General features: G+C 48.2%; 1 protein-coding gene across 2 annotated transcripts; it reads left to right on the top strand.

The window, feature by feature from the left end:
• On the top strand, positions 1 to 26,091 carry LOC135101193 (GATA-binding factor 3-like). Of its 2 annotated transcripts, none has more exons than XM_064004802.1 (6): positions 1 to 697; positions 2,229 to 2,352; positions 12,835 to 13,545; positions 14,991 to 15,136; positions 16,333 to 16,458; positions 25,445 to 26,091. In XM_064004802.1, the coding sequence occupies exons 2-6, from the start codon at positions 2,229 to 2,231 to the stop codon at positions 25,799 to 25,801; spliced, it is 1,464 nt and encodes a 487-aa protein (XP_063860872.1). In that variant the 5' UTR covers positions 1 to 697; the 3' UTR covers positions 25,802 to 26,091. The 2 variants fall into 2 exon arrangements, with proteins under 2 accessions (XP_063860872.1, XP_063860873.1); XM_064004803.1 differs by having other exon boundaries at positions 601 to 825.

The raw sequence follows: 26,091 nt of genomic DNA, 5'->3' as shown, positions 1-26,091 counted from the left end.
CATCACCTCGACCACCACCGCCATCACACCGCCACCATCACACACTTGGAGTCCGGCGCTCCTCGCCCCGCCCACGCCTGCAGAGTACTTCGCGTCCCCAGGCGATGTGAATTACGCGCAAATACTTGACCTTCAAGTAAGGTCCTCATGTGCTGAGAGGAGAGCAGGGCAGATGCTTGGCCGCTGCTCCGACTCCCTTACGCCGCGGGACTTGTGGCCGACTGGGCACGGCGAGCGAGGTGCGCAGGCGGCCGCATGGGGGCAGCACCGTGCGTCGGCGGGGGAGGAGTTACGGCTGGGAAGGCGGAGTTTATGGAACACTAAAGTAGATTGCCATTATACTCATGGTAACTCATGTGCTCGCTGCAACATTTAGGGACACTTTTCAGGGCAAGGAACCTGCACATCAAGCACCGGAATGCGTGCCGGCCGCTTAGCAAAGTAACCACACAGGTGGAGGCTAGCCAGGTGACCTTATATATGAAAAATAAAGGCAGACTACGCACCCGCCCATGTTTACTGAGTGTATCGACGGTTGGACGAGTGTAAGTGGTGGGCGTGTCCTTACCACTACAAAGACACACACGCGATGCCCTGACCACGTTAGTTGAATATCTGCAAGTGGATAGAGCACATTGGAGCGCTGTGTTTCCTTTCTTTGATACAAATTCCGAGCTGTTACCAGGAAAGAATCAAGGTAAACTATTTTACGGACTGTTTGCCGAGGATTGCTACTCTATCCGTGACAAGGAAATTGTGTTCTGATGCGCTGGAAATAGTGCACGTAAATCTCGTAGCGCACGTAGCCAGCTAATCCCCGCAGCAGTAAGTAGACAGTGGGCCACAAAACAAAACAGGTATTATACAACACCAAGGGAAGTGTGTGACCCGCTAGGCAAGGATCGGTGGGACGGGAGAGAGGGAACATTCACTACACTCCCATGGCACACATTCATAGCATCTCCATTTGCAGGAGTTAAGATTTTACAAAATATATTGTGACTGGTCTTGTATGCACTGGAGGCACAAGACAGAATCAGTGTTGGTAGACAGACACGGGAGGTAGTCTAGCGTGTGTGTAGTTCATGTATTTAAGATTGGCAGGTTTACTCAAAGTGGTCAGTAATGCAGTCAATTGTTTAAGAGAATAAGTGCAGGTATTTCCGGGAACAAGTGAGTGGTGTTAGCATGTTAGCATGTGCAGGACACGCGTGCTTGTGCAGGTGAGGGTGGCGGCGCCCGTGGCCAGGTAATGCTATGCGTGCGTGTGGGTGAAAGGCGTCATCACGCTCTAAACTCATGTTCCCGCAATTGGTAATAACACTTCCGCCATCAGAATAATATTTCTAACACCTTAATAGAGGATATCAGTTTATTTGAATTGGTGAGCAGTTTTATTGCTCCATTATGTTTAATGTTACTGCTATTAGCGTGGACAGCGTGCACAATTTCACGCCGTAATTCAGGTGAAGTGGCCACCGGGTAAGTTGTGGTGGTGAGGGGGAGTGTGCACGCGAGGCGTGTGTGTGTGTGCGTGTGTGTGTGTGTGTGTGTGTGCGAGTGTCCGGAAAGCGACGAGGCTCCCGCACCTGAGGGTCTGTCGCCTCACGTCAGTGTTCTTAGTTCATCTGGTGCTGAGCTGGTGAGGCAAGGCGCGCGGGGCTTCCTTACCTAAGTTCTGATGGCAGCAGTGTGACCCGCCAGCACGTGTCGCGCCGCCTTGCTCACGGCGGTAGGCACAGGCTTGGATTCCCTCATTGTAGTAGCCATTCAGTTGGAAAATATCAAATTACATATTCATATTCAGCTTGTAAACTACCTCATCACCTTCATAAATACTTAAATAAATAACACCCTCATGGTGTGTGTGTGTGTGTGTGTGTGTGTGTGTGTGTGTGTGTGTGTGTGTGTGTGTGTGTGTGTGTGTGTTTACGTGTTATGCGTACACACACACACACACACACACACACACACACACACACACAGAGAGATAGACAGATATCGTGTGTGTGCAGTTCCTGTGTCCTGAAGTGTTAGTCTCTGGTCGTGCACATCGTATGTACATCTCTCAGGTTTGTTCCACCAAGCTTTTCCACACCAGCGCACCTCAGCAGTGGTAACAGTGTGAAGACCACAGGTGGTGTTGTTGGCTGGCAAAGACGTCACTGCTTTGTTCCAGCGAGGAGAGTTAGTAGCGCCATAGGCTGACGAGGCCATTCCGCCCACAGATGATGGACGTCGGGAGCGGCGTGGACGGGGGTCAGTCCGCCCAGTACCCGACAGGCTACGGCCCCATGTCTTCACTGCAAGACTTCTACTCCAACTCCCAGCACTGCTCCTACTCCAACCCCGGTAAGTAGCTAGCCCTCCAGAGTCACTCGTACCGACCCGCCCCTGGCCGAGTCTTGGTGCATGTCCTGCTATCCTTCATATCCTGCAGGATCATTATTGTTAGGAAATACTCGATAACTCACAGTAGTGTAAATACTGGCTTATTGTGATGCGCTGCGGGCCGCGTCCTGGCGGTAATGTGAGGCTGCTTGGCGTGACCGTGAAGGGCTTCCATTTGAGGCTTCCGTCAACATTTTGCTGCCACGTTGATCTATTCATTATTATCATTACTGGTGGCCTAGACGAGGTACTACCAGTTTCACTGTAAGAGAAACGTTTCGTGCCATCCGTTCATCACAGTTTCTCCTCATCGGTTCGCGCCTGCTGCCTGCGGGTCATCTGTGGGTGCCGTCCTTCCTCACCACCGCCACCTGCAGGAGACGCGAGGCCTTCGCCCCGCCCACCTGTCTCTCGCCGGAGATTCGTAATTTAATATAGGGAAAAAATGTGTGTTTATTTTTCATTGCCTTGATGTTTACGGTGGCGGCAGTGCGGTCTTAGCCTAGGGCGGCGGCGGCGAGGAAGGAGCGGTGTGAACATTGAACTGGATACCTCTCCAATATAATGTTCAGCGCGCTCTGCTTACAGAGGGAAAATTATATTCAATTTTAATTGGCATTGTGTTAATATGATGAGCGGAAAACAGTAATTTGTATGTGTGCTCTGCAGTCCTCGCCGCGCCGCCCCTCCCGCCGCCTCTCGCCGCGCCCCGCGGGCACATTCCACGGGGCCTCCCAGGGGGAGGATTCCGCTCCTTAATTTAGACGTATAATTACACAAAGGAATTAATGCTTCAAATTAGCCCCTTCCATATGCAAAAAAGGGCAGTTAATGGCTTCCACACAAGGCAAGCAGCGGGGCGGCGGCTGCCCGACCCTCCCCCGCCCGCTCGCCACCGCCGCCGCCGCCGTCGTTGCCGCCACCGCCCGCTACAGATATTGTTTTCAGCGCACTTTCCTCCTCACGCGCAGGTCTTCGCTGCTCCTTCCTTTGTTTGGGTTGGGAATGTTTTCTTTCATGGTGCTTAAATGAACACTCAAAGAATTGTATCCGTTTTGTTTATTTGTTTATTTATTTATTTATTTATTTTATTTATATATTTTTTTTTTCCTCACCTCGAGACCGGACGGAATCAGAATATTTGACATGACAGGACCAAAAGCGTGTTCCTCCCTTTGTACTCATCTGTTCGTCCTTGGGTTTCCAGTAAGTGGTCATGACATTGAGCCACGTGGCGTCCACCGCTGATCAGGGATGATTTTTTTTTTTTTTCTTTGTGCGCCATAAATATTCTAAACCGACAATATCGTATATATACTTTTTTTGTTCCCAGCCGTGGAGTATCTTGGCGTCCATCCCACACACCAATACCTAACACATTTTATTAATCAAGAGCGATGTATTGAACGCAAGATAAATTTAGCGCGTCAGTGATTCAGCGCGCAAGACTATTACTGAGTCTTGGAACAGCAGTGAGGTCTGAGTTTAAGCACGGAAACTGCTTACATAGCTATTACAGTTACTGAAGACGGCGTGCACTGAGACACCACAACGGCACGACACCTAGCAGGCCGTGGCAATCTGGTCTACAGCTTCAATCATGCGCTTAGATTACTAACATCAGCATTTGAAGATTACAAAAAATAAAATAGGATCTTGACAGCTTCAAACTCACCCTTGAAAAAAATAATCCTGCTGTGGATCGGTATGAGTGAGAGAGGAGCCTGAGAGAGGAGCTTGGGAGAGGAGAAGCAATGTGTAGTGCGGGAGAGGAGGAGGAGGAGCTGCGGCACTCACTCCCCGGCGCAGCAAAAAGCGGTGTAACCCGAGTGCCGTACAAGCCAACCCAGGGCGAGGGTCTCACTAAATTGTAAGGCAGCGCGGCGTATGACGTGTCGCTGCCGCCGAAACGTCACCGCCACGACCCGACACAATACGTCACGCCAGGTCGCCCAAACTCCCACACGGACTGACTAGAAAGATGACGGATTAATTATGTTCTCTGCGCTGCTCGAGGAGTTGACTGAGACTTGGGGAGGAGAGGAAAGAGATGCAGTGGTAGCGGCAGGAAAGGATGGAAGGAAGGTCAGCGGTTAGTTCTGTAGGCTTCCTCTCATATTCTTGGCTGCCTCATCCTGCCGCACACTGCCGCACAATGGATTGAATCAGTTCTCCTTCCAGCGCCAAGACTCACTTACTAACAAGCTCACTTTTATACGTCATTCGAAATTGAAGGCGTTGCATTATTGTGGTTAGGTACTTCGGTATACACACACACACACACACACACACACTTACATATGCATAGCCATACAGATGTGTTGTTACTGTACTTACGTGCTTGCGTGCATTCACTACACACACACACACACACACACACACACACACACACACAGGGAGAGAGAGAGAGAGAGAGAGAGAGAGAGAGAGAGAGAGAGAGAGAGAGAGAGAGAACAAAGAAACAAACAATAACAAGCAAATATACACACATAAGCACACTTAGAGTCAAACACTTAGATAAACAAATGAACAAATGAAGAGTGGCTTAAAGCAAATATACAACCCAACACACACACACACACACACACACACACACACACACATACACACTTAATCATGCAACAATACAAGTTTATTTACCTTTCTAATTACACACAATACCGAACTATCCCTGCCTTTTCCTGACATGACAATTCTACTTAGTCATATTCTTTAGGTCTTTGGTTTCCTGATGAAGTACGTGTCTAGGAGGGTACCACGAGTCACAGACCTCACCACTTGTGTCTGACTATCATATTCACGGTACAAATTGACATAAACAAGACAACACTTCGCTTCCTCCTATCACAACCTGCGTCATCCCCCTCACTCCCATGGACAATAAAGTTGTTACCCCAAACACCTGCATGTACGGAACACACTCACTCGCACACACACACACACACACACTCACACACGAAGCCAAGATTTATGAAAACTATCAATTTTATATTAACTTCATGAATTTCTTACTTTCATTGGAAGAAAAAGTTGAGTGAGTGAAGATTGAAGTTAAAATCTATTAACTTTTACAAATAGTATTTATAATGTTGTATGTTTGCACTGGTTCTCTTTTTTTTCTTTTTTCCTAAGTAGTGTAGCTTTCAAAATTATTAGTCTCAATAAAAAAAAGAAGCAGGAAAGTGAAGGTTTAAGTTGAAATCTATTGAATTTTTACTTAGTGTTTATTATGTATATTTGCATTTTTTCTAAGTAATATGGTTCATAAATTTTTCAGCCTCAATAAAAAAAGAAGTGAGTAGGAAAGTGGAAATTCAAGTCAAACTATGTTAAATTTCACTTTTAAAGTTTTAATCATTTTATTTTATATTTTTCATGTATTAGGGAGACAGATCAAGGGCAAAAAAATGTAAAGAGCACCTGCTCACGATGCTTTTCCTAAAAATAAAATATGAAGATCAAAAAGAAGGCTTCGATTGTTTACATATGGTGTTCATTCTTATTCTTTAAGCACAAAAGTTTGTCATTCAGGAATATGGGATGAATATTCACAAATAAGATTGGAAAAGTAGAATGCTAGAGTGTTGTAAACTTTCATTCTTTTTCTTCACTGGCATACCTTACAGTGAGTTTTTGCATTAACATAAACCGTTAGGAGTTGCTTTGTTAAAATACTACAAGTTTGAGAGTGTTCAAGAAATTATTTCGCTTGAATGCTGCACGCTTGCATTAAATTTTCTTTCTTTGGCGTTGTAATATCTTACTCAGGAAAGTGAGGTCTTATATTTATATTAACCGTAAAAAATACCGTGTTGAAATACTACATGTTTGTTGATAGATTTTTACATCAGTATGAACTGTAAAAAAAAAATAAAGAAAAGAAAAAATAATAATCTTGCTAGAATACTGCACGCTTGCATTAGACTTTTATTTATTTATTTTTTTTCACAGCATAATATCTTATTTAGGAACGTGAGGTTTTGCATTAAACCGCTAAAAAAATATTTTGTTAAAATGGTACATATATGACAATGCACTTCTACGTTAATGTAAATTATAGAAAAAAAAAAACTACACATTTGTGATTTTATTTGTGGCGACAATTTTTTTTCTTTTTCTATATATTCAGGAACTTTTTTTTTTTTCATTTACATAAACCGTTAGAAATACTACATGTCTGAAAGTGGATTTTTACATTGATATAAACCCTAAAAAAAAATTAAACTGTCCTGGAGTATTACACGTTTGCATTAATATTTCTATCTATGGCGGCAACATTTTTTTACATTCAGAAAAGTGGATTTTATATCTACATAAACCGTAAATAAATACTACATGTTTCACTGACGATTTTTACACCAAAACCAAAAAATAAATGAATAAATAAATAATTGTGCTAGAAAATACATGTTTACATTACTAATTTTGTCTGGCGGCAAAGCTTTCTCACCCAGGAAACTGAATTTTTGCGTTTACATAACCTTAAGAAATACAACATAACCCACAGTCGAATTTTAATATCAGAAACAAAATAACCGCTACAACATTACACGTTCGCATAAATATTTGTGTCTGTGGCGGCAAAGTTTCTCTATTCAGGAAAGTATGTGTTTTGGTGTGACGTGCCGTTGAGAAAGATGCACAAATAAATCAGTCTGCTCCCGGTGCCTGGGATGGACGGCAGTGGATCACAGGGCGGCGGAGCACCACATTTGTCTGTGCTGAGCATTCCCGCTACGACCCAATGGTGGTGGTGATGATACTTGTAGTAGTAGTAGTAGTAGTTGTAGTAGTAGTTGTTGTTGTTGTGGTGGTGATGGTGGTGGTAACAATAATAATAATAATGATAATAATAACAGTAATAATCATAATAATAACAATAATAATATTAGAGAAGTAGTAGTAGTAGTAATAGTAATAGCAGTAATAATAGTTGTAGTAGTAGTAGTAGTAACAGTGATGATAATAATAATAATAATAATAATAATAATAATAATAATGATAATAATAATAATAATAATAATATAAAAAAACAATAAGAGCAACAATAATCGAACAAAAGCAGCAGCAGCAGGAACAATAACGACAGCACCAGCAACGATAACAGCAATAACAGTAGCAAAAACAGTAATAACAATAACAACAACAAAAATTCACTTTTGCACAGACATCTTAATATAAAAACAACGGCCAAATAAATAAAATAATAAATAACAATCTATCTACGTATGCACAACTCTAGAATATTAAGGCAAATTCTAACACAAAAAAACAAAAACAACGTCTTCTGTTAGAGACATGACGCTGCTTACTGCCAGGTAGCTATAACATAAGGATACACTGCAACAAGGAAAAGAATAGACCTTTGAGAAGCACAAACAATACGTCCAAACAAGAGTAACAGTTAAGAAGGAAATAGCGATCTGGCAACGGTATCCCTCCTCCCCCATTCATTGGCCACGCTCCCTGCACCCTCCTTAATTAATTCAGCAGTTTATTTATCCCTGTAACTCTATATCCTCTCGATAAATCACGTGCAGTTGTCTGATTTCAACGTGTTAAGAGAAGCGTCCCCATTCTGCTATCCTCCTGTCTGGTCCCGGTTCACAGTCCGAGGCGAGGCGTCATAAACCCGCAGAGGCGAATTAGAGTTGAGTAAACAGCCCCGGGGAGCAGCCGCCGAGGAGGGTCCGGACTGTAATCCCTGTGGTCATTTAGAATAATTGGAAGGACGGAGATTTCTCGCCTGCTGTCTCCCTTGGGTGTAGGTGGCGCGAGAGACGTGGTGGTGTAGGCTTTCAGCCCCTCGTCAGTTCTAGGCACTAAGGCAAAATGTACTGTATGTTCACGAGTGTTAAGTTATGCACCTCTTCAGTAAATTACTTGGCATAGGTGAACATTTGTACAGTTTTGTGTCGACCCACATCAACCATACGAGAAGTATGATAAACAGGTTCCCCGCATTGAGTTGAAAGGACTCATGTCAGGGAAATAGGAGAACCATAACCACCTTGCGGGCATCTATAACAGAAGAAGGTGATAGTGGTGGTGCCTGGGGAGTGAAGATTGTAGGTGATACACTGCCTTGTGGTGTGCGGTCAGTAAGCAAGGAGAGATGAGTAGGGAAGGTTGTGATATTCATGAAGTGTCCTATACAGAAGTGCATATAACAATATCGGTGCCTGAAGGAGGTGAGGTTGTTGTCTTGCCTGAGGAGGGAAGACTGTCGATGGCACACTGTCTTGGGGTCTGCGTCACTAAGCAGAGAGATGAGTAGGAAAGGTTACTATTCATGAGATGTAGTATATAAAAATGTATATAACAACAAACATGAAAACATGTGTTCGCTGCACACCTGTGGGTCGTAATATTCAGCAGGCACCTAGTGTAGTGTTCACGCAATCACCTGAAGCCTGAATCCCGGGCAGCCTCACCACGTGGTCGGTAGCAAGGTCAGGGGTCCCCGTGGCCGCTAACGAGGCCTCCCGTGAGCTGGAGTAGGCCACGAGGAAACACTCCCGGGACAGGTGTAACAGGCGTACATTAATTTCTCCGTCACCTGTAATAGTCTGGCCCGAGGCGCCACACCCAGTCCTCTTTGTCCTCCCACAATGACCACTCGCCTTCGGTTTTTCTTGTACGGTCAATTTATCACCGACGAAAGTGACCGAAACTCTTTGAAATATTGGAAGAACAGAGGACTTGACGTATGGTTTGTGTTGTCTATAATTCTCCAGCTTTTATTCTTGGAAACCCCGAGGCGAGGTGGAGGCCGAGGCGGTGGCCGGGCGGGGCAGTGTGTGGCGCCTCGGGAACCCCTCTTGGGTAAGCCTGGCACAGAGGCGGCGGCGGACCACTTCTCGCCCCACAAATAAGTCATTCACTTTTTAATTCATGTTCGTGTGAGACATAGTCGCGCCGACCTTGTATTTAAATAAACACAAAAATAGGAGCTGAAGAAAACAATACATGGCTCGTTCAGTCATCATGCAGAAGTACGAGTGTCGCCGCTCATTCATCTCAGCGCAGTCCCAGTCTCAGGAATGCCTCGGCGGCCGTGACGGGTGGTGTTAATATTATGGTAACAAATACAGGAGGTCGCTCAGTACATACCTCGCTCGTCGCCGCAGAGAATTAAGCAGGTCGGCGGAACACAATGAATTACTGACGCTTACTGACGACAAATTTCGCGACACACCTGCCACGGGAAGAGATTACACGCCTCACCCCGTCATTTCCTCGTGATTACAGTTTGTTCTCTGACTATTAAAGTGCAATTTATTATTTACTTCCCGAGAGTAATTTTGCCTTGTTTGTGTGTCAGCGGGAGGGAAATTATTAGCACCCATCATCGTTTGTCATTATTAGTTGATTCTCTGAATGGCGAGAGTAATAAGACTAAGTGTGTTGAGGCAAATGTTATAAAGAAAGGTTTTATTGTTGAAAACCGCGCCTCGAGGAAAGAAATGAGCAACACATGAGAGGAAACATAACGTGGGAACGGAGGGCGGTCCTGCCTTTAGCAGCAGCAGCTAAAGGAGGAGGAGGGGGAGAGAGAAGGGGCATAATCCCACTCACATCCTTTTTTAGGTTCCTTAGATCGTCATAAAATCATAGCTCGTCATCAGGGCGGCGGGGCAGCTGTGGCCTCCCTCTCGCACTGCCAGGCTTCAGTCTAACAGTGAAGCGTGTGAGTGCAGTTCCTCGTCCCTCATGATCCCTCTCCTCCTCCTCATAATCTTTGAGTATTTCTTTGGACTCTTCAGGTACTGACATCTTCAGTGTGCCTCTTTTTTTTTTTTTAAGCCTTTGTGTTGCCCTTGGCCAGATTTTCTATTTCATAAAAAAAAAATCCGGTTGCTTTTGTCACAAGGAGCAGTGATGCTCACATTATTATAAATCACTAACTTAATTTTTCTTTTTTTTTTTTATTTCTTGAACTACTTTTTATGCGTGTACTTTCTCCCCGATGGCCGTGACGTCGTACAAGCATCGAAGGCCGCTGTGATCCGCGGCGCTGCCTCATGAGCGGAGCATCACGGAGCGTTCCCATGGCGGGCCCGGGGGTGTGTGCGCCATAACTTCCACCTAAAGCTATTAGCCCTGAAAGCTTCCCACCGCAGCGATTGCCAAATACAGATGTTAACTGTCATTCTCCATTACCCTCGACCAGCCTCCCCACCCGGGAAGAGTAAATGTCTGAAGAAAATAAATATTTAGCGGATGTTTTGGGCATGGGCAGTCCTTCCTGGGCGGGGGCGGGGGCGGAGCGGCCTCGCTGTGGTTTTGTGGCCGCTCCTGCGTCACGGTGGCCGGGGAGAGAGTGAGAGGAGGGAGAGAGTAGCCAGGATTTATTACTCTTCCTTTCGTCTTTCTAAAACAGCAAGTAATCATAAAAAGACATTTCTTATAAATTATAACAGAAATCATCCGCGCTGTTGCCAAGGTTAGAAAACAAAACCTTATTATAGAAAAGACGCTTTTCTTATATATCAGTAATGCCTGTCGCCGCGGGCCGCACAGCATCGCCTGGCTGGATATAAATTACCGAGCAACAGCAGCAGCAGCAGCAGCAGCAGCAGTGGACAGGGCGGCGCGGCAGCCTCAGGAGGCGGCTAATGCCCCACCCGACCCCTGGGTCACGTGGGAGGCACCAATCACTTGTAAGGGCGTCCATCCGTAACTCCCGCGCCCCTATAATGACCCGCCATCAGTGCCCACGCATTAACACCCTCGTTTGGCCCGGCTCGGCACGTGAGTTTGGGCGGCGCGGCCAGGAAGCCCCACCTGAGAGGCGCCTCGCTCGTCTTTTATGGCAGTCTCCCTCCTCGCGCTGGCTGCCCTTTACTTTCTCCGCTTCCTGCAGCCTCGCCGTCTCTTCTCCGCGTCCTGCATCCCTCCTGACGCCTTGTACAGGATAAAAGTATAGGAAATCACTCCTCCGCTCACACGCCCACTCAGGTTGCTGGGTTCCTTTACTTTTCCTCGTTACTGCAGCCTCACTGTCTCGTCCCCGCGCGCTGCAGCTCCACCAAGGGATAAAAATATAGAAAATTCTCTCCACTCACACGCTTGACAACAGACATGCTTAGCTGGTGGAAAAATATCCGGGTTTTTGCTATTTCCTTTCGTTCTCAGCCTCCTTCCCCTGTCCTCCCCCAGCTCCCTCTTTCTCTCAAGCCTTCCCCCTCTTTCCCTTCCTCCTCACGCTCCCTCACCCACGCCCCTCAGCTCACCGCAACAAGGCGCGTCCATCACCACGCCTCCAGGAACACACCGCCAGACAGACAGACAGACAGGATTCCAAACATCGCTCTTTTCTTTTTTTTTTTTTTTCTTTTTCATAGATCTATTTTTCACTGCGTAACCTCTCTCTCTCTCTCTCTCTCTCTCTCTCTCTCTCTCTCTCTCTCTCTCTCTCTCTCTCTCTCTCTCTCTCTCTCTCTCTCTCTCTCTCTCTCTCTCTCTCTCTCTCTCTCTCTCTCTCTCTCTCTCTCTCTCTGCCGAGTGGAATTATGAGGTGATAGAAGGAAAGAAATTATGTTCATGTCTTGAAATTATTTGAGAGCGAGGAAACGACCCGAGGGATTCTTTTTTTTTCTTTTTTTTTTGTCTCCTTTATCTTTTTGTGTTTGGTTATTTTTCTTAAGGATTGCTGTTGTTGTTGTTGTTCTGTTTCTTCTTTTTTTCTTTTCTTTTTCTTTATTTTCTTTATTACTACTGCTACTACTACTACTACTACTACTACTGCTATTACTACTATTGCTACTACCTCTGCTATTATCATTACTACTATTACTACTGTTAATATTTATTACAGTTAATGGCAACAATAATCAAAGTAACAATAATAATAATACAACAATGACAATAGTAATAATAATGAAAATATTTCTCTTGTTTACATTAATATAAATATATTTAATACTTACCAATACTTTATTATTATTATTATTATTATTATTATTATTATTATTATTATTATTATTATTATTACTATCATTAATATTACATTCTTATTATTAGTCGTAAGAGTAGTTGCATATTTAACTAATTATTCTTCACCCCCACCACTATGCTAATATAATCCACATCCACTGGGTCCTCACGTGCAGGTCTCCCCACACAGCGAGGGCGGCAGTTAGGGAGAGACGGCCGCTCATAGTCCTTCTCAGCGTTGCCTTAATCCCTCGAGTCTCCTCCGCTCCTAATGTTTCTCGTTCTAGAGGCGCGTGACTGTCTGTGCCTGGGTTGTCTTGTTCTACGGCCCGGCTGGCTGTGTTTGTGCTGTTATGTTTCCACCTCTTTGTTCCCGCAGCGAGTGGCACAAATCGACCCCGTCTTGGCAGCAGCAATGATTGGTGTTCTCAAATTGATATTTTTCGGCCGCAGCAAGTTTGGTCATGTGTTTTTATGAACGTGCGTTTTTCCTCTCGCTCGCAGGTCGCTTCGGGCAGGGGGGAATGTACCGTGCTCACCCCCACTTCCCCACGCCCCTCCACTCCTGGCTGGGCTCGGACAAGATGGCCGCTGCCGCCGTGGCCCCCACCGCCTACAACACACCAGCCGCCTCCTGGCACACGCCCTTCGCTAAGACCTACCAGCCCACGCCCACGCCAGCCCATCAGACCCACCAGCCCACACAGGGGTATGCTGGGTACGGATATCCGCCCACACCGCCTGATGACTCCCCCACAGCCGCCACGCAGCAGGGGCCGCCTCCCCCGCCGCAGCCGCAGCCGCACGAGCACCCCATGAGCACCAGCCCCATGCCGCAGCAAGCACAGCAGCAACCGCAGCCCGAGCCGCCCGCCGCCCGCATGACTCCAGACCGGGTCACGGCCTCGCCCGCCGGTGGCACCATCGCGGGCGTCAACGACATCAAAAGCGACTCCTCGTACACGCCCGTCTTCAGCTCCTCCTTCCCCTCCAAGCCGTCCCTGTCCCTCTCCCCCGCCCACTCCACCGCCCACCCTTCGGGCTACACAGGCTACCCTTCCCACTCCTCTATGGACTTCGCGCACACTGGCTACTCGGGCTTCTACCCCTCCTCGGGCATGACGTCCATGTTCAGCAAGCCCTTCCCCAGCGTGCCGTCCACACCCATCTCCCCGTCACAGGAGAAGTCCAAGAACTCCAAGCGATCCAGCACCGGTAAGGATCTGAACTTGTTAGAAATAGTCCACATCCTTTAGTTCAAGCGGTACATGTTCTTTCACAAAACTTAATTTCTTTGTTTTCTTTCTCTTCCAAAGAAACTTGCACTGTACCTTAGCTAAGCCTCTCATCTTGCTGCGTAGAAATAATCCACGGTTTTCATTTCCAGTTGTATCTATTCTTTCACATAACATCACCTATTTTTATCTTTCTCTTCCGAAACGACTGTTCTTTTGCACCTCACCTAGGTCCACACTCACACACTCACCTTACCTTCACGCCTCATTTTCATAATATCCACCTCGAATACACGTTCATCAGTAATCCAAGCTTATCTCGGGCGCATAATCATCTATCTGTCGTTGTCCATATGCTTTCAGTCTGGCCAGAGGTTTCCTTGATCACACATCCTGCGGTCATTCCTGCTCTGCTAAAGATGATATGACCAAACTGACTCTCATTACCATTAAAACGTGGGCATTATTTGAAAACCTGCCATGCCTGCCTGTAAAGAGGAGCATGATTTTCAGAAAGAGTAATCTTCCAGTGTGTTATTCACCATTTCATAAAGAATTTTTGTATTTATTATTGAAGATTAAAGAAAATGAAGCTGGAATAAATTAATCAATATTTTTTTTTGTTGCATTTACTCATCCATTCACTGATATAGACAAACTTTGTTATATTTATTATATTAATGTATTAGTTTTTTATTCATTCATTTACGTTTTTTACGTATTTCCTCATCTATTCATTGATGAATCCAACTTTTCCATTACATTTGCTACATTAAGATGTTCGTTTTCTCTCAATTTGTTAATTAATTTGCTTTTCTCACACTATCCCTCCCTTCCCTTCTTCATTAATCCGTGTCATTCACCTCTCCCACTGACTCACCTGCACAGTCCAGCGACTCGAGTCCCGCCAGTGGTCCATTCATTATTTATGCTATAGTTGTCCCACGTGACTGCCTCCCTCACTGGTCTGCCGCGGCTGTGCTCATGTCACCATACGCTACTGGCAGCTACAGCATTCCCATATTTCATCTCACCTTGATCTAACCACACTGACCACCTGTTCCTGTCAGCATGGCTGTATTTGTGTCTGAAATCTTACTCTTTTAGCTGTTACTTTACTATGACTTTTTATTGTTACTATTTACATATTATTTTGACTTCTCTTATGTAATATTTTAGGTATTTTACATAAGGCAATACTTAAACTATCTTAAGTTGTTTTAGTAACTGTATAACACTACATACTTGTGAACTTTAAAATAATAAAAGAACGACTGTATATGTTCGTGTTAACATTGAATTCTATATCAATCTTTCTAACAGTGTTAACAGAGTATAACTTTATCTTATTTTCTGTACCACCTTCTACATTCATTTGTCCTTTTCTTTATCCAAAATATTGCAATCGTCCTTATAACTCCGCAGAGGGCCGTGAGTGCGTCAACTGCGGCGCCACGTCGACGCCGCTGTGGCGACGCGACGGCAACGGCCACTACCTGTGCAACGCCTGCGGCCTCTACTACAAGATGAACGGACAGAACCGCCCGCTCATCAAGCCCAAGCAGCGCACGGTGAGTCCTGACCTAGCACCCCCACGCCCCTAATTATTCCAAGCCCGTCAATACGCCCACGTCCCTCCTTTCAAGCTCATTAGCACTCCTACACGTCTTCCTTCAAGCCCAACACGCCCTCAGCCCTCCCTTCCCCACGCCCAACAGGCCCTCACCCATTCCTTCTCCACCCCCAACACGCCCTCACCCTTTTCTTCTCCACGCCCAATACGCCCTCTCCACTTTCTTCCCCACGCCCAACAAGCCCTCACCCCTTTCTTCCCCGAACCCAACATGCCCTCACCCCTTCCTTCCCCACGTCTCCACGCCCACACCCCTTTCACTCCCCAGCTTTGTGTTCATCCCCACAATAACGCCTCATCTCCGGTGGGGGCGCGGCTCCCCTATCACAACATCGCCTTCCGCCGCCATTGATTTTCATGTGGACTCCCCAGGGGCGGCCGCGGCTCCTCCCCCGCCAGGCCTCGCCCCTCGCCCACCCCGGGGATGAGTCAGGCCATTACATCGGGGTTTAGATTGAGGGTTTAAATTCATTACCTTCACCTTGGGATCTAATAGCTTTTCGCTTAAGTTTAGTTAGGTTCTTATTTTCTAATTATCTAGGTATAAATTATTGATGTGTTTGTGTGTGTGTGTGTGTGTGTGTGTGTGTGTGTGTGTGTGTGTGTGTGTGTGGGATCTTTAAATAAATTATCCTCAGTTTTTTTTTTTTTTTTGTTCAGTTTTCTATTCCATCATTTACATTTCACGGTATGAATAACTGCATTGATCATAACATTTTTTTTTTTCAAGACAATGTATCAGATCATTATTTTCTTTATATGTGTGCTAGTATCGAAAGAATTACTGAGAATCTATGATAAAACGCTAAACCATACAATAAAACCTATATCCTTCACAATACTCGTAAGTCAAAGTAAGCAACTCCTCCTTCTCCTCTTGAGCTCCTAAGTTTCCGTGGGGTAGTAAAGCAGACCAAAACCTGTGCCTCTCATAATATTTACATACCTACATAAATAGCAGGCAATGTGAGGTATGCAGTGTAAGTTATCTGTTTCCTCTCACGAGTATGTCACGAAGATTTAACTGCGGGACGACAAACTGAAGAAAATAAAGCATCCCCTCTTCTTTCTCATTCCTCATGCGCCTACAGTGAGTAACAGCCAAAGTAAGTTATGCATTTTGTCTCCCCACAGTCCGCAAATCGTCGGGAAGGAACGTCTTGTGTGAACTGCAAGACTCAAACGACGACCTTGTGGCGACGGAACCAGAATGGCGAGCCAGTGTGTAACGCCTGCGGCCTCTACTACAAGCTGCACAACGTGAGTGTTCGGGGTGTGAGCCTTCTGTGGGCTGTGTTGTGTGGCGCAGGTTGCGGTAGTAGTAGTAGTAGTAGTAGTAGTAGTAGTACCAGTAGTAATAGTTGTTGTTGTTGTTGTAGTAGTTGTTATCGTAGGAGGAGGAGGAGGAAAAAGGAGAAATTGAGGTTAGGTTTAGATGAAGAGGTGAGGAAAATTGTAGTAGTAGTAATACTAGGAGGAAGAGGAGGAGAAGGAGGTGTAGATGAAAAGAAGTAGGAGAATAGTTTAGCAACAGTGTTAGTAGTGGTAGTAACAGCAGCAACAGTAGTGCTGGAGGTGGTGATGGTGGTGGTAGTAAAAGAGGTAGCAGTAATCTGTTATCCTATTTACGTAACACATTTACTGGCGCGTTAAGAAGATCGGTTGCTCCTCTCCAGCCTCACATGATCCTCCCTCTCCCCGTCCCTCCTCGTCCCCCTCGCTCCCCCTCCTTGACCTGCACTTCTTCCCCCTGCCACCCTTCCCCCCTCCCCTCCCAATTATCCATCACTCACACCACCACCCCAGGCGCCCTCCCTCCCCTCCCTGCTGCAGCCTGTACGTGTGTGTGTGTGTGTGTGTGTGTGTTAGTTCTTCCCTATCGTACGTGATATATTTCATTGTGCGCTGCGGATAAATCTTTCTCGTGTATGGAACAGTGAAGGGAGCATCATGTGAGCGTAGCAGTGAGAGGATTTAACACCATGCTCAGTAGTCACTTCGCTCAGGGGTGGCGTGGGCGGGGCAGCGGGCAGGCATCGGTCAAGGCGAGGCAAGGAGTGGGGTGTTCCCTGGCGTCGTGTTCTGTACAGGCACGTGTGGTCCCTGTAATGCACCGCCTTGCTTGCGTCCCGCGGTGTCGTCCCTTGCCGCAGCGTGCAGCAGCGTGCCGCCGCCGCCGCCGCCTCCTGGCCGGGAGTCGGGTGGGGTGGAGAGGGAGCGGCCTGAACAGCCTTCCTCACGCCGTGTTATTGTGTTCACAACAGCCCGGCGGCGCGGCGCGAAGGTAATCACCTTGTCAGCAATAACGAGCTCCAGTCGACATGGCCGCCGCAGCCTTCCGCCGCCACAGGAGAATCCACTCTAACGACGTCTCCTAATATGACTATATCGGCCCCGCCGCGCCGCGTATTTAAGTTCCGCCTACAAATCTTGCTAGCCTGCCTATATTTACCTTTGCCGACAAATCATGGTGATCTTGGCGCGCGGTAATGTGGGCGCCCCTCGTCGGTCACGGAAGGGAGGGTGTGGGAAGAGCTTCGTAAATTTCCTCCCAGGACTTGCGCGTCCAGGCCTAGCCAGGAGAGCAGCAGGTCACCGCCACCCCGCCTGCAATGTGCCGCACGTGTGCTGTATTTAGTGCCAGACAAGCTGGATTCCTCGCAGTGCATTCATAGTTCCGTCACTTGCCGAAGGAAGAGCGGGTGATAAATGGAAGTAATTCGTAACGAGCACGTCATCGAATTGAGCACTGTGTCACGTCATCACATCTGGGAGACAGAGATGAGGCGCCTCACGTGTGTGGTGATTGTCTCTTGACACAACAAATACATTCTGCCCCGGATGCTCCTCTCGTTGCGTGAGGAGAGGAGAGGGGCGCTGCTTGCCACACCCCTCAGTCACTCAACCCACACCCCCACCAGCCTGCTGACTGAGACCTGCGTGCATCACTCCTTCCTGCCTCGGGCATCCATCCCCTGCCCTGCCAGAATGGTGTCAGGCAGCAGCTAAGGAGCCTCGTCCATCGTGCACCATAAACACAGTCACCTCACTACTATACACTAGTCTCGCTTGCCTATGCGGGCGACACCCAGTACATAATTATTCAGAAGAAATGGAAAATATATCACCGCCCTTCAAACAGATGTTCCTTGAAGCCAGGAGTCTCTGCGTGAGTCCCGAGCAGCCAGGCAAGTCTGGCCCCTCTGGCTCCCTGCCGAGGGCTCAGTATTGTTAAGCGGGGTCGGGTGTCACAGGGGACATAATTATTCCAAAGCGAGGTAAAATATAGCGTCTGCCGTCAAACATCTGTCCGTGGTTAGACTTTCCGCCTCGAACGTCGATTGTCAGTCCATAAAAAAAAAGCTCCTCTGTTTCTGGCCGCGGTGGGCGTGTGGAAGCTGGCGTGTGGACGAGGGCGTGGGCGTGGGCGTCCCAGCAGCCGTCCACGTGTGTGAATCTGGTAGGACTGACTGAGAGCAGAATAGAAATTGTGGATTTTATTCTGACATGAGAGAGATGATGACCATGACATTAAGAGGCGCCTCCTGTCTCTCTGATTGGATTGTGTGTCTACCAAACAGAGTGACTGTTTGGTAGACACGCCCACCTCACCGCACGCCGCCCTGCCCCTCGTGCCATTACTCACCACGCTCGGGAACACTGTCTGCACGCACCAAGTCAATCTTAGCCCAACAGTCCATGGCGAGCATCACAGCTTCCTAGGAGTCCTGTGTCTACTGTAGCTAGGGCGACGGCAGGGTGTGGTGGAGCGGCCGAATGAGAGTCAGAGTGTTGGGATCAGAAGAGGAGGTGACTGTGGGCCCAAGGAAGGGTGGCAGGGAAGGAGTGTATGCGGCGGGTGTCGTCGGAGTGTCCACATGGCTGCGGTGACCTCCAGGGTGACTAAGACATCCCTCACGTTCCTTGGTTTAGGGTTCACCGCCGCTTTACCCGCGACTGTCTCTGGCTAACCCGCGGCATCCTCGCATCTATCTTCAGCATTTCTGTTCGTGTGTTAGTTCAAGTAGCTGGTGGCGAGGCTGTACTTCCCTCGCGGCGGTCGGTGGGTCGGTGGGTCGGTGGGCAGGATGTGCTACAGAAGAGAATTCAGCGTTTCGCCTTTCCTCATAATGCTTCCCCGTTTCCCCTCCTTCGCCCTCCTTCACTTGTAATTACGGTCGTCAGCCCAGTCATTTTCGATCTCGGGTTACGGGGAGGAGGAGTCACGGCTACGACTGAACCTGGAATTGTAGAAATGTTTTTGCTGCTCTCTCTCTCTCTTTCTCTTTTTTTTTTTTTTTTTCCTCTCCTTTTCCTCAAGCTGTGTTGAGCAGGTCGGCGAGGCGAGTAAGCGGACCGAGCCGAGCCCTTCCACCTAAAGCAGTACTGAGAATTTTCGGTTAAGGAATGAGTCACGTAACTTTGCTTTGTGAGATAAGCCTAAAGAACACATAGAGGGGAATATTATGGAGACCAAACAGCCTTAGAGGGAAGTAAAGAAAGGCCAGGAAAAAAAATAAAGAGGTGGCTGGCGGGCGGCAGAGTGGTGGCGCCGCTGGGAAATACGATCTACTTCTCTCCCTCTCGCTGTCCTGCTCCCATTTGTACAGATTTCTGACGCCCGGGAGCCACGGACACGCACAACACTATTTTTTTATGATGCACACTCAGCCGTACACGGGCAGCGCCTCTCGGTGACCGCATCGCAGAGGGTGATTGAATTGCACTTTCGTCTCATCTCTGCCGCTAAAGAAAACACTCCTTTCCGCCTCTCCTAACCCTTTCCTTCCCACTCCCCCTTTTCCCCTTGCGGCCACATCCCTTCCCTTCCCTTCCTCGCTTCCCTTGTCGGCAAATTTTATTTGAAAAAAAGTGGTTCCCATAAACATGTATTCTGTGTGTGAATTATTAGGACTACCTTGCATTAGTACATAGTAATGGTTCAGTGGCGTCATGAGGCAGGCGGTCACCCAGGCTAGACCAGCGCCGCATGTGTGGCTCCTTCGTCCATCCCAGTCGAGGAAAACAGAGCGGGACAAGTGTGTTTATTTGATAGCTATCCGTGACCTGGCCTCGTCTGGCCGGCACCAGCCTCCCCAGCCTCAGGGGCGGCACGCGTGTCCCAGCTTCCCCGGGCGTGCCTCGCTCCTCACCGCGGCCTTTAAACAGACACTATTAGGTTTCGATCCTAATTCGTTTAACACAGCCGGTCTAAAGAGGATTTCCTTGTCTCGGCTTTACGGTCTCGTGACGTGTTTTGCCAGTGATTGGTATCGCCGCGTGTCAATAGCCTGAAATGTGAAGTGCTGACTCAGGTTTCTGCCCTAAATCGTTTGATTCAGTTGCTTCTCTCACTGTACCAATCTCGAGACGTGTGTTTGTAGGTGATTAGTATCGATGAACTGCAGTATATCAGTGATCGCCACAGGGACCGCCACGTGTTGGCCTGGTGGCTTCTTGCGCCTTGCTTTATTTTCTTTTATTCTTATGATTCAGACTATAAACTGATGACTAGACATTCTTAGCGAGTATCATCCATCACCACGTTCTTACGCTGAGCCAGACAGATAGTTATGTTGCAAGTGAACACGTGTTTTACTCACTCACGTGCTGTCAGCCCGCACCAGTATTGTCTGTCAGATACATTCACCTCATGAAACTTCTTAACCAACACGTAAGTTAAGGCGTGTTCAGTGAAAGGGCTGCGTTGTGAGGCTGCCCTTCAGCCCGCCGCCAGCCCACCCGCACACTCGCGTTTAAATATACTCACTTGTGTCATTAATTGGCAACAATATGGCAAGGAGGCCACACCTGATGCCTCGCGTGCTGATAGTTTTGGGATTAACTCGATTTAGTTTGCACGTGCATGGTGGAGCGGCGGAAGGGTGTGTATGTGTGTGTGTGTGTGCGTGGCGTGGCGTGCGTGTGTTGCTGCGAGGTAGGTAGCGAGTGGCGACAGCGGGTGGCGGCAGCATCAGCGGAAGAGCCTCACCCTCCACCTCGTCATGCCTCTGCTCAGGCTGGCGACGGCCCACCACCGCCTTGGCGCCACGCTTCTGCCTCCACACCCTTGCCTTGGCCTAGACTTTGACTGCGTTCACGGCGTCACATCACAAGGAATCTCACTGTGCAAGAGGCTAATCCTCTCATTAGCGCATATTAGGGAAAGGGTTGGCTGACGGGTACGTGGTGTGTCACAGGGAGTCGGAAGTCGTCCCGAAACACGCTGCCTGAGTCGGACGGAAATCGGACGGCTCATTTCATTCTGACGTCGGCTTGGTTGAAGTCGGGGAAGGCTCGCGCCGAACCCTTTATCTCTCTATCTTGTTTATCTTCATATTTCCTGCTATGGCCCTAGTTCTTCCGGATGCGGGACAGACGAATGGGGGGGCGGGAGGAGGTAAACAAAGTATCCTACGCCGAAAGGAATCAAGTGCCGGGAAGGCGAGAGTTTTTATGTTCCCCTGGCGTGTTTTTTTCGTCCTGTTCTCTTTGACTGGCGTGGCGGAGGACGAGGGAAGCAAATAGTGAGCGCGTGTCGAGGTGAGACGGTGGCGGGGTTTGTTTGCTCAGAGATGTGACACTTCACGATCCTGCCTCCCTCTCCCGTCCGTGTTTACCATTTGCACTCCATTAACACTTGAAGGGTTAGAGATAAACTGCGGCAGCCTCATTCTTAATCCTTTGACATTAAATGACAACGTTCAGATTACTTTACTGAGCACAGGCACTTAGAAGTCTGAATTACTCGACCATTTGCACTCTATTAGCACTTAAAGGGGTAAAGAGGAACAGCGGCAGCCAGATGCCTTACCTTACAGCTGCTGAAGATATTATGAGACTTGTTACTTAATTTGAGGATTAATAGACTGCTTTACTGAACGAAAATGAAGCCACAGGCACTTAAAAGTTCTGAATAACTCGATCACTTCTCTTGCTGCCTGTGAGGCCTTGCAAAATTATACAGTAAGCTTGCACTATATAATTTTATCAAGTTTGAGAAGTCATAGCAATCAGAGGGTTAATTTTTTCCTGTTCATGTTCTCTTTCAGGTGGTATATATATATATATATATATATATATATTTTTTTTTTTTTTTTTTTTTTTTGCATATCTCATAATTTACGTGTTCTTCTCTTCTAAGTGACACAGATTTGTTTCACTTCTCTATTTTTTTTCATGATCTATCAAATGAGGGAATGCTGGCCACCTGTTTACTGACTGACAGAAGAACTACTATTATTTGTTCTCGTAACCTCAAACAAAATAGAGAGAAGACAAGTTCTGCTTTAGCCACATTTTTCAACATCTAAGTGGCATTAGTTTGCTCCAGCTGTCATATTCCACTCATGAGTTGACAAATGACGTCTACCCATACATCAGCTGGAGATCAAAGTATCATTATTTATCATAGCAACGTATTTGTAAGCGTTTTTGCGTCATATCTTTACATTAAACAGGCTCCATAGACCGTAAATGAGGTTTTTTCAAGTATGTTTATGAATCTAGTGTTCTAGCAAAGGTTCTGCATCATCAGTGGGAAGAAACGCCCATGGAAACCCGACCAATTATCTCTGTGGTCTTTGAAAACAACCCTGATGAGAGAACAAGGTTTTAAAATACAAGCTATAACCTGACATTGATTAAACGCGGTGGTGTCTTGCGCTTGAATCTTCCTCTAACACTCCTGCCCCTTAGCTGTTCTCAGTCCCACGCCTCAACCATTTGTCAGCGGAGAATAAGTAACCTTGGTCCTCCCAGATTCATATATGTCACGTCCCTTATTCAGTGGTCCCTCTCCTATCTCGGCCCCGTATCGAGCCGTCACCACCACCATTCTTGGAAGGTCTCTCAGCCTCCACTTCTAATTAGCCGCCGGACTGATCGGAGGGAAGGGGAAGAGGGCGAGGAAGGAGGCCCGCTCTGTCTGCCCATCCCTCCCTTGGCTCCTCGCGTGGAAATAAACGTCCTTCTAATATCGATTTATATCGTTGGCTCTCGTAACTTGCCGTCAGTTTTAGGCGTTTATGATCTTGAGTTTAGCGTGTGTGTGTGTGTGTGTGTGTGTGTGTGTGTGTGTGTGTGTGTGGAGGAAGACGGGGTGTTTATTAGTTCTGGGAGGCGCGTCAAGTGGTCTCGTAAGGCAGCATCTCAGTGGTCTATTTTCAGCCTCCCTCGGTGTTCTGTCCCGCGCTGGCTGGCTGGATCCCGCGGGTCGCCTGGCTAATCATGAGCGTCACCCTTGTAAAGTTCGCTGAATGACTGTGTTTCGCTCACTTGATTCCCGGCTTACGAGGCGAGAAATTTCTGTTCCTAGAATATGTTCCTTCAGCTGCCGCCTAAACCTGTTCTCCGCCACGCCTTCCCCGGGATGATGATAAGGTTCCGAGCATCACTCAGGTGTAACTCTCACTCCCTCCGTAACAAGGTATTGCAAATTTAATTCCGCGGCTTTATTTTGCGGTGAATAATTTCGCAAATGCTTGACCAGGTGACGAAAAGCGATAATGCATGAGCCCAGAGACTTAATTAGGAATATATATACATACATCACATCATCGTCCTTCACTAAACAAGCACTGGAGAGAGAAAAAATAAAAGACACTTTGGAAACCATATAATTAAGAATGCTGATTAATAGACAGGCACACTATCAAATTCTTCAAGGTATTTATCACCATCCTTCACCTTCCACGGATTCCTGAGCCATCACGGTAATCTTCTTGCTATCCTCCCTTGCCCCAGCCTTCGCTGCCCTGCTTCGCCTCTCCGTCCCGTCCCTGTCCCATCCCCGCCCTTCCCTCGCCCCCCCAGCCGCCGCCCTTCGCCCCGTCCCGCCCCGGCCGCGGATTAGCCTCGCAGTAACGACTCATTTTGACTCGGGCCGCGGCTAACAAAGAAGGTTCAGCCGCGTGGAAGCGAGCGAAGCAGACGCGAGAATGGCGGATGACAAAACTGGAGTGTGTTGGGTCGTAAACCTGACAGACAGACGTGGACAGGTCAATACAGTGCCCGTCCACCGCCTCACGCCCGCACAATGCTGCCCCTCCGCCCACAAATCCTGCGCCTCAATACACGGGGCGGCTACTGGGCTAATTAACGTACCTGTTCGCTTCCCGTGGCGCAGAGGGGCGGGCCAGGCTCAGGTGTGCTGGGAGGGGGGGAAGGGAGGGTGTGTGCTTTTTGTGCTTTGTCTGGTGAAGAGGATTTTTATTGCGAGTTGTTCATTTGCGGGGTTCTTAGGGGACACGGGAGCAGGTACTACACACGCACGCATGCACGCACGCACTCACACGCCGCGTTGACTTATACATGCGAGCTCACACATACACACACACTCTCTCTCTCTCTCTCTCTCTCTCTCTCTCTCTCTCTCTCTCTCTCTCTCTCTCTCTCTCTCTCTCTCTCTCTCTCTCTCTCTCGCCAGTGCCTGAGCCAGCGCCAGTCAGTCAGTCAGTCAGTCACTGTAAGCAGTCTGCGTCAGTCGGTGGTTAACAGTCCCGCCTTAACATCTTCCTCGGCTGTCCCGTGGTAATCCTGGCGTGAGAAATGACATGCTGCTTTTGTGTGGGTAATTTAGACTTTGCGGGCCGTGGGTGGGACATGGGCGTGGGCAGGCGGGCGGGGCACAGGTAGCTGTTCAGGTGCGTGTGGGAGTGGAGGCGGGGGACAGCAGGAGGGAGGTCCTGCCGCCCACAATAGTTCCTCCCCAGGGGGGCTGCGACCCTGCCCTAGGGGGTCCACCCTGACACACACCACCACAATACTCTCAAATGATGCCCCCCTCTACCTGACGCCTGTATGGCTCCCCGCTGAGTGGCGCGGCCCGCCATTATGGGCCTTGTGGCGCGGCGCAGCAAGGCGGGAATTGCCGTGGGAACGGGTGCTGCCTGAAAGTTAATCTTGACGTAAGATGTGGGCGGGGGGCCGCGGTGCGCAGCGCGGCGGGCAGCGCAGGCCAGTGTGGCGCCCCACGGCTGCTAACCTGACACTGATGGAGCATCCAGCCTTGACCTCACAGCCCGCCCGCCGCCCACGCCGCCCAGTCTCGCTGCTCCGGGTCTTGACTTTCTTCTTTTTTTTAGAATAAACGTGTCATCTTATTGAGATGGCGTCAGAGGTTATCTTTTAAAAAGGAAATGATAGTGAAATGTTGTAGAGAGAGAGTTGGAAGTGTTTTATAAGTAAGGTTTTGTTTGGTTGGTGTGCTGAGCCGCGTTGCTAATGAAGTGTTCTCTCCCCGCAGGTCGCTCGCCCGCTGTCCATGAAGAAGGAAGGCATTCAGACCCGCAACCGCAAGCTGAGCTCCAAGTCCAAGAAGAAGAAGGGAATGCTGGGCTTCCCGGACATGCTGAAGCCTCTGGACAAGGGCGGCTTTGGCGGCTTTGGCACCGGCGGCTCCGGGTTCGGCTCCATGTCCCACTACATGTACGGTGGCCAGATGCACGGCTCCTCCATGGCGGGCGGCTTCATGTCGGCGCCGCCCATGCACGGCATGTCCGCCATGTCAGGAGGCCTGGGCAGCCTGGGCCTGTCGTCCGCCGCCGCAGCCTCCGCAGCCTCGCTAGGGCTAAGTTCGGGTTTCTGCACCGTGGCTGCGTAAGGACACGCCCCGTAGCCTCCCCAAGGGGCGGCCCGAGGTGGGCAGCTCCAGGGCACCACGTCCGACTATAGTGTACAAATTGGTGTGATGAGCAGCGGCACAAAGGGCGGAGCGGCAGGCGGGAGCGGGCATGCGCTGCACCACTACTCTAGTGTACATAGTGTACCATAGACCAAATAGAGAATATTTAACTCATCACAATTTTCTTGTCTTAGATTAAGTTGAGCAACATATTGCATATTGTAATATCGCTAATGTAACTATGTGACGGAAATAAACTGAAAACTTGA

The sequence above is a fragment of the Scylla paramamosain genome, chromosome 6 (genome assembly GCF_035594125.1).
Source record: "Scylla paramamosain isolate STU-SP2022 chromosome 6, ASM3559412v1, whole genome shotgun sequence".
NCBI classification, from domain to species: domain Eukaryota; kingdom Metazoa; phylum Arthropoda; class Malacostraca; order Decapoda; family Portunidae; genus Scylla; species Scylla paramamosain.
Note: the sequence above shows the minus strand (reverse complement) of the source record. Positions and strands in the feature narration are given on the sequence as shown.